Genomic DNA, 9,682 nt, shown 5'->3' with positions numbered 1-9,682 from the left:
TTCAATTAATTCCCCGCTCAAAAGTTTTTGTCTCTTACGCTGATTTCTTCTTTTAACATTGTGAAGCTCTACTTAGAACCTTCTTAAGATCCAATAGTGCAAAATGCAAATTCTTGCAATTTTTTGACTGGTCTTAAGATTTTGATCAGGAGTGTATGTATGATTGTCGCATTTACTGGCTCCTAGTGATCAAACTTTGCTAAGCTTTGGACAGGGGTTTTAACTTACACATTAATGACATGCAAAGGTTCTAAACTAATAGTAAGCATTATGGCAAAGGAAAGTTCAGAAAACCCAGTGTAAGACTGCCAGTATTAGCAGTAAAAAAAAAAAAAAAAAAAAAATCAAGAGTTTGCCAAAAGTAAACTGAACCTCTCCACCCCTCATACACACACACACACCTAAAAAAATGACTCACTCTTGGTCTGGTATAAGCCTTAATTTTCTTGGGCTCTTAGGTAGACATTGAAAAGAAAAAAACAGTAAAATTTTTTTACTTTCCCTTTCCTGTGTGGGCTTAGACCCCTAAACACAAACATGAAGAGTAGAGTGAGTAAAAACAGCAGCAGAGTGAGGAGGAAATGTGGTCAGTTTGTCCTCCAGCAGTCTAATCCAATAGCAGTATAACTAAGGGAGAGCTCAGGAAACCCAACCCAACCCTGACTATGATATTTATTTATTAATATCACTTAGTGTCTTAAGTCCAGTCTTAAAAATAGACAAGGTGTCAGCCTCATGGACAGAAAGTAGAAGTTGGCTTTACAAGAAAGGAGCCTGATAACTGAAAGCTCTGCCTCCCATTCTATAGAAACACTAGAAATCACAAGTAAACCTGCAGTCTGAGAGCTAAGTGGTGTACCCGTTCTCCTCCACAAAGACTGCTGAAGATAGGCACCGGTTCCCCACAAAAAGCAGGAATTTTTTTTATTTTTACCTGCACTTGGTGGATGCTTTTTTTCTTCTCTCTGTTTCCTCTCCCCCCATGTGTCCTGCTTTTTGCTTGTCCTTCTTTCTTTGAGGCTTCTCTTTGCATAATTTCTGAATCAAATTATTACGGATCTGGTCAGCTGGTCTCTTAACACAATAGATCAAATTTTTTCGATGAGAAGTCCAGGCACAGGAGAGCCCTCCTGTCCTGACGGGACATTTTGATGGTACATAATTGGTTTTCTGATAACAGGGTTTCTGTTTTTTTGGCTTGGTGGTTACCTGGCGTATCGTGAAATTCGGAAGACATTGGCAGCTGTTAGGGCAATGTCAGGGCTCCCAGGCTCGTATGAGGGAAGGTGCTGAGCAGTGAATGCTCAGACTCCGTTATTGTACGAACAGAGACAAATACTGGACGCAACTTGTGTGAATCGTGGGCCAGTTGTGGACCTTAGAACTTGCTGGCCAAACGGAATCAACCTTGGAGAAGTTACTGACTCGGCCTGGCTTGGAGGAATCATTAATTTGGCTGTTTGGATTCACCACTGAAATGTACCAGTGAGACTCTTAAGGCTGGCATAAAATTAAGACGTCAGTCTGACTTAAAAAAATTCTGATATCTGAATCTGGCACCACTGAGTCGGCCTTGGTAGGCTGGCTATCTCAAATTCTCCTGGATGTTATGTAAACTTTATGCTCCCATCCCCTGCCTCTTCTAGGTCCCATGGTTGGCTGATAAAACTTTCCATTACTTTCACTATGGAAGACAGAGGCCTATCTGAATATACTGAATGACCAGGTTATTCCATCTATGGATTTTTTCTTCCCTGATGGCATGGGCATATTCCAAGATGACAATGCCAGGATTCATCGGGCTCAAATTGTGAAAGACTGGTTCAGGGAGCATAAGACATCGTTTTCACACATGGATTGACTACCATAGAGTCCAGACCTTAACCCCATTGAGAATCTTTGGGATGTGCTGGAGAAGGCTTTGAGCAGCGGTCAGACTCTACCATCATCAATGCAGGATCTTGGTGAAAAATAATGCAACACTGGATGGAAATAAATCTTGTGACATTGCAGAAGCTCATCAAAACAATGCCACAGTGAATGCAGGCCGTAATCAAAGCTGAAGGCAGTCCAACGAAACATTAGTGTGTAACCTTTTTTTGGTGGGGATTTTTTGGCCAGGCAGTGTATAAACGCAACACTTTTGGTTTTGCTCCCATTTTTCATGAGCTGAACTCAAAAGATCAAAGACTTTTTCTCTTAAATATATTGTTGGCATGCTGACTGCAGGAAGGTCCACCAGAGCTGCTTCCCATGAATTGAATGTTTCATTTCTCTACCGTAAGCCATCTCCAAAGGCCTTTCAGAGAATTTGGCAGTACATCCAATTGGCCTCAAAAAGGTAACCACACCAGCCCAGGACCACCACATCCAGCATGTTCACTTTCAAGATCGTCTGACACCAGCTACCCGGACAGCTGCTACAACAATCGGTTTGCATAACCAAAAACTTTTTTGCACAAACTGTCAGAAACCGTGTCAGAGAGGTTCATCTGCATGCTCATCATCATCACTGGCATCTCCATTTGACTGTAGTACGTTGTCATCATCAACTTGAGTGGGCAAATCTTAAATTCAATCGTGTATGGCATGTTGGAGAAGTGTTCTCTTCACGGATGAAATCACATTTTCACTGTACAGGATACCGTGATGAGATCCTGAGGCTCATTGTTGTTGCATTCATGCTTGACTATCACTATGTTTCACCATGATAATGCACAACCCCATGTTGCAAGGATCTGTACACAATTCCTGGTAGCTGAAAACACCCCAGTTCTTGCATGGCCAGCACACTCACCAGACATGTCACCCATTGAGCATGTTTGGGATGCTCTGGATCGATGTAAACGACAGTGTGTTCCAGTTCCTGACAATATCCAGCAACTTCGCACAGCCACTGAAGAACAGGGGGCTGACATTCTACAGGCTACAATCAACAACCTGATCAACTCTATGCAAAGATGTATTGCACTGTGTGACTCAAATGGTGGTCACCCCAGATGCTGGCTGGTTTTCTGACTTGCCTTATGGGGACTTTAACATACCCCAAAACTTACAACATTTTGGGAACACCTTAAAAATAAGTGACATTTTTCATATACGGGTCTCAAAAAATAGGCATGGCTGCACACTTTTTTAGGCCACAAAGAACTTGTCTCTTGTACTGTTGTCTTGGAACAAAAAAGAAGTTGGTCATTTTGAATTGATGTCATGATTTTATTTTTTTTACCATTTTCAGTCTTTACATTTGAACAACTCCTACAGATTTTGAAATATCAACTTTAAACTTGGTCAATATATTTATAAAACATGAGAGATTAAAAGTGTGGAAAGTAGATGTATCGAGAGTTTTTGCTACAGGTGTGGTATGTGGGTGTGGCTAAACATCAAATCTGTCTTTTGCTTTGAAACACAAATTTAAAACAAAAAAAAAATGTTATAACTCTATAAAAATGTCTTATCTGCACCAAAGTGCAAATATTTTATCTTAGTCTGGTCTTTAACACATGTACATGTCAATATTTCACCACTGTTTTAGCCCTGCCCACTGAGAACAGGAAGTTACTTGTTGTATTCATTGTCTGACTTGCTTTACCATATCATGCGAGGTGTAACTTGGAGATTACATGCTACTAAATCCTGTGATTTATTGCTGGAGGGTGTGGTTTTGGTGGCACAGTGAATCTCGCCATGACACTAATTATTGTTCATTCAACGTATTTTATCCAAACTGCACCAAATGCAGTTTGGTGCAGGCAAAAATGTACAGTTCAGGACATTAGTTCAGCTCAGAACAAAACAGATAAATAGCACCCTCTAGAATATTTCAAACAACCCTTTCCTGTTTCTATACCTTTATGTACAAGGATGACAATAGGTGCTCCTATTAATCTTACCAAGGACTAAAAAAAGCACCACTGTCTTAAAAATAACAGAGTCAGACATTTTACCTTGAAGTTAACATTTGATGTTTTGTAGTTTTGTAGTTTTTAGCCTTTATATTTTAACAAACTCCTAGAAATTTTGAAGGATCAGCTTTAAACTTGATTAAAATACTATTAAGGTACTGTGGTATTGTGGATTCAAAGTTGCCATTAAGTTTAAGTTAAGTTTTCATAAATGCATGTTGGTGTGGCTACACCTCAATTTTTGACTGCTTGCCAAAAACAAAATTGTAATTCACACATAGAATATCTGATTTCCACCTAAATTTGTATATTTTATTACATTCCAGAACTCAACTGTATTACATGTCAGTGATAGGCCATTTCCTTAGCTCTGACTACTGAGAACAGGAAGTTATGTTTTACTCATTGACATTATTCTCAGACTTACCTTTTCATAACAACTTCAAATTTAAAGAATAAAGATAAAGAATTGCAATGTGATGCTCCTTGGTATTGTTTTACTCATGAATGCTAGACATTTGGAATTATACCCCCACATTTTAAAGACATTTTTGCCTTTTCCAGCCTTTACATTTAAACAAACACCTTCTAGAAAATCAAGAAGTGTTCTTGAGTGGGGTTAGCTCCTCTTATTGCACAGTATATCAAAGCAGGCCAGAGTGTTGCTAAAATGCAAGGGCTGTTCATCACTGGTTGCATCTCTAATCCGTATTTATTTATTTTTCTTTCTTGATTTAGGTCCTCCATCAGCTCAGGGCACTTGCATAAAGATGAGCGGTGCACTCAGCCGAGTTGTGGCATCCAGTGAGTCGGTGTCCAACCTGTCAGATCCCGACTCCATTAAGAAGAACAGGAGGGAGCTGAGGCTGGGAGATCGTGTCTTGGTAAGACACACAGTGAGTGAAATCATTGAGAAAAGCAGAAATTTCATGTGTAAACACTAGGCTTTATGTAAGAACATTTGTCAAGGTTTTGTACATGAAGTACATATTTACACTCACTGACTGCTTTATTAGGTACACTTATTCAATTGTTTGTAAACACAAATAGCTGATCAGCCAATCACATGGCAGCAACTCAATGCCTCATGGCATGTTGAAGTGGTGAAGATGACTTGCTGAAGTTCAGAAAGGCAACATTAACTCAAATAACCACTCATTCCACTAAACACACAACATGTCCAACCTTGAAGCAGATGGGCTACAGCAGCAGAGGACCGCACCAGGAACCACTCCTGTCAGCTAAGAACATGAAACTGAAGCTACAATTTACACAAGCTCACCAAAATTGAATTAGAAATCGCAAACATGTCCTGACATAATAGGTCTTGATTCATTGGATTCCATTGGCCTCTGTGGTCACCAGAACTTTGGGATGTGGTGGAACAGGAGACTCACATCATGGATGAGCAGCTGACAATTCTTCAACAACAGCATGATGCTATCATGTTAATATTGGCCAAAATCTCTGAGAAATGTTTTTAATAACTTGTTAAATCTATGACATGAATAGTTGTGGTAGTTCTGAAGGCACAAGAGTGTTGAACCCAGTACTCACAAGATGTACCTAATAAAGTGGCCAGTGAATGTATAATGTTGTTTTTGTGTCGCCTCGTGCTGAAAAGTGCTATATAAATAAATGTACCTACCTACCTTTGTACTTTTATGAATAAAATGTTTGCTTGTTTAGCAGTAAAATAGCGTTATTCATCTTGGCTAACTCTTCTTAGTTATAAGGAGGTGTCTGTTTGTATGATTTAATTATAAACATTTATGTTGAAAACATTTTTCATTCATAGGTTGGCGGTACAAAGGCAGGAGTAGTGCGCTTTCTTGGAGAGACTGACTTTGCCAAAGGAGAGTGGTGCGGTGTGGAACTGGATGAACCTTTGGGCAAGAATGATGGAGCTGTAGCTGGAACCAGGTGAAAAACATTGATACAGAATCAGATTTTATTTGTAGTACATAGCACTGGAGTATTTGCAATGTAACTTGTACAACCCCAGTACCAAAAAAGTTAGAGCATTGTGTTAAATGTAAATAAAAACAGAAGGCAGTAATTTGTAAATTTCAATAAACCCATATTTTATTCACAATAAAACATAGTGAACATATTAAATGCACCATTTTTTGAAAAAATACAGTAGTTTTGAATTTTATTGCAGCAACACATCTCCAAAACAACAGGACAGGGTCAACAAAATGCTGTAAAAGTAAGTAGTGCATATTGGAAATAGTTGGAGAAACATTTTGCAACTAATTCGGTTAACTGGCAACAGTTCAGTAAGAGGACTGGGTATAGTTTAAAAAAATAAAATACATATAATTACACACTCATTTCCAAACATGTTACATATATGCATATATATACATAAATGTCAAAATACCTCACTGTGCTTCTCAGTTCAGAATGATCTGACATCCTGTGCTGTTAACACAGGACAGAAAAGGAATCCAGGTTATTTCAAAGATCCAGCCTTATCGGCCAACATTAGCTTGGATTTTTACAGTTTAAGGAATTTAGGAACCTCTCTAATCCATCTTGTATATGTAAATGGAGAAGCAGATTTCCAGTTTAGCAGTATTAGCCTCCCAGCCAGCAGAGTTGTGTAAGCTATTAAGTCCTTTTTAGCAAGAAAAAAAAAGTGGAGTGGGCTTTTAACAAGGCAGTTAAAGCATTAGGAGCAATGTCATTTCCAATTACAATAAGAAAAATTTCAGACCAGAACTTCTTCATGGAGGCATTCAGTTGAGTGCCTTGTTGTTGAAGTTTTCCTTAGTGTTCGAGAGGGTTGCCTCTCTGCTGCCTCAAGTTGCAGGTGAGAAGGTTCAGATTGTTGTTTGTACCTTTGCACCAAGCAGCAGTTTAGATTACCTGGCCTTCTGGGAATCTCTGGTTGCTGTCCTGGAAGGGGTGCCATTAGGGGATTCTGTTATTCTCCTGAGTCACTTTCATTGCCATGTTGGCAATAACAGAGTTGACTTCTACTGCTCCGCTGAGAAGCAAACTGTTCCAGCAAAACTTGGAAACCTATGAACTTAAAAAGACCTCGCGGAGATGTAGGCAGCTCTTTGTGGCTGTGTTAGACCGGAGGAAGTACACCTCGGCTGAGCAGAATTGGGACACGTTTCCTTTCTTCGCTTATTATTGTGCACCTTCATTTTTGAGAAAGCCAAACAGCGTGCACTGTTCAATAAACAAGTCTGGTCAGGATAAGGGAAGCCAAAATCTGTACAAGGACAGGAGAGTTGAGAAGACAGCGGGAAGAAACCTATTTTAGCGCTGCAGAAGGGGAGGAGCTTCCCAGGAGTTCTGATCTGAGTGTCTTGTGGATTATGAAAGGTGTGTGCGAAAATTAACGGCTTGCAGCCACGTGACCGCAAACCGACTTTGTGACTTCTTGTGGAGTATGCTGGAGGCTTAAGAATTTTTTTACTGGAACTAAGTTGCCACGCCCAACTCCTGAAAAACAACCCCACAACATAATCTCCTCTTCACCAAACTTTACACCTGGCACAGTGCAGACAGACAAGAACCATTCTCCTGGCAACCACTTAACCCAAACTTGTCCATCAGATTACTAGATTGATGGATATTTAGTAGCGAGGAAATTTCATGACTGGACATATTGCACAGGGGGTATCCTATTATGGTACCAAGCTGTAATTCACTGAGCTCCTGAGAGAGATCCATTCTTTCACACATGTTGGTAGAAGCAGTCTGCATGCCTAGGTGCTTGATTTTATACATCTATGGCCATGGAAGGGATTAGAATACTTAAATTCAATGTTTTTTTGGACTCAAACTTCTCCACATACTTTGTGTTATTTCAACCAATCATAAATCAAAACATTAAGCTTGGGCAGGAAAGGTGTGCTACTACCATTGGTATTTGTAGTTTTTGTAATTTTTGAATTATTTAACTTTATTTACACAAATCAAGTGTAAATTTCACTAAAGAAATATATGGCGATCTATTCAATTTTATCAGAAACAATATCTTTGAAGTCTGCTTCAGCGTACTTGCTCTGTTTTTGTATTCTCATGTTAATTTTAACAATTGTCTTGCTAATGTCAGCTTCTAGCTACGGTTTTGCTAGTATTGATTTTAGCTATTGTTTTGCTAATTTTAGCTTTTAGCTATAGTTTTGTTCATCTTAGATGCAGATTAGCTCATTTTCAGTTTTAGCTACAGTTTTACTAACTTTTGCTTTTTGTTTTAGTGTTGCTAATTCTAGATTTTAGTAACAATTTTGTTGATTTTAGCTTCTGTTCTTCTTGTTTTAACTAACATTTCAGTTTACGTATTCTTCGACAAATTTCAGCTGAATCATTCAGCACTCAGCATTCACACTGCATTTTTACAGAAGGTGCAATTTTTTCTCTAGCAATTGTTTTTTTTTTTTTGTTGAAAACTTTAACACTGCAAGCTGTGATAAAGGGTCCTCACTCACTGGAGTTATCTCAACCCAGCCAACGTCCTGCCAAGGCATCCGCTGGCCCATCCCTCTGTATTTGCATTCACTCTTAGGGAGAGTCACATTGTCCTCTAGGTACTAGAGTGTCTAGTTGTGTCCCTCAAAGGCTGCCATGCCTGTGACAATCATAGGTCTTATTTAAGATTTGATAAATGTATATTGTGTGATTTTTTTTTTTTTTTGTGAATATCCAAACGTGTTGTATAATAATGACAGATAAAGGTCAAATTTTGCACTTGCCAGCTTTGATCCACAATGGTTGACTTCCTGAAGGGTGGGGCCTATAGGTCCAAGAGACTTTTTTTGTGTGTCTACAGTTGATACACAGGTACCAAAAGTTATCTGCTTGTGTCAAACACGACTCAACACAACTCACTTTTAGAATTTTGTAAGGGGTGCTATGGAGCCAGTATTTTTTTTCATAGAGGGAAATTCGCCATATCAGCTCTGTTTGGCACTTCTCCAAAGTGTGCCAAGTTTCTTGACAGTTAAATCTTCCTTTGCTTCGTAGCAAGAGTGTCTTTTTAACAAAATGAACACATTGCCACAGTGACACAATTAGAAGAAACTTCGTAATACTAATGTTGCACCTTTAACAAGGGGTACTGCCCATTCAAGCCAAATCAGACGCGAAATACTTTAATCCCATCCAAACAGTACATCATTTTCTAAAAGTTGTACTTTTGTCACCACTAGGTGGTGCTGTTACATAACCATGATATAGTTATATCATTGTGTTCGCGTCAGAAAAGGCAATGTGTTCAAAATAAAGCCAGCTGGACTTTAACGTATATATAACATGTACATATAACATATGTCATTTTTAGCCAATTGTACCCCACATCCGAGTTTGCCAAGTCAAGTCAAGTCAAATTTATTTATATAGCACTTTTCAGCAACAAGGCAGTTCAAAGTGCTTTACAACATGTGAACACGAAGATACAGTCGTAAAACACAATATCTAAAACATGAGACACTAAATAAGACACATAGCTAACATAATGAAAGCACACTCAAGGATATAAAGTTAAAACTAAACATGTCTAAAACATGAGCTAAGATAATCTAAGACACAAAAGTACAGCTAAAATATGAGCTAAAATATCCATCCATCCATCCATCCATCCATTTTCTTCCGCTTATCCGGGGTCGGGTCGCTGGGGTAGCAGCCTAAGCAGGGAGACCCAGACTTCCCTCTCCCCAGCCACTTGGGCCAGCTCCTCCGGGGGAATCCCAAGGCGTTCCCAGGCCAGCCGAGAAACATAGTCCCTCCAGTGTGTCCTGGGTCTTCCTCTG

General features: G+C 39.2%; 1 protein-coding gene across 3 annotated transcripts in view; it reads left to right on the top strand.

Moving 5' to 3' along the window:
- clip1b (CAP-GLY domain containing linker protein 1b) overlaps positions 1–9,682 on the top strand; it is a 140,348-nt gene that overhangs the window by 13,164 nt on the left and 117,502 nt on the right. For all 3 annotated transcript variants that reach the window (XM_037979448.1, XM_037979449.1, XM_037979447.1), the window contains exons 4-5: positions 4,647–4,792; positions 5,707–5,831. In XM_037979448.1, coding sequence (XP_037835376.1) covers positions 4,647–4,792; positions 5,707–5,831 — 271 coding nt within the window. The remainder of the gene's footprint in view (positions 1–4,646; positions 4,793–5,706; positions 5,832–9,682) is intronic.

Source organism: Kryptolebias marmoratus, linkage group LG14, assembly GCF_001649575.2.
Source record: "Kryptolebias marmoratus isolate JLee-2015 linkage group LG14, ASM164957v2, whole genome shotgun sequence".
Classification (NCBI taxonomy): Eukaryota; Metazoa; Chordata; class Actinopteri; order Cyprinodontiformes; family Rivulidae; genus Kryptolebias; species Kryptolebias marmoratus.
This window is presented reverse-complemented; position numbering and strand designations above follow the sequence as displayed.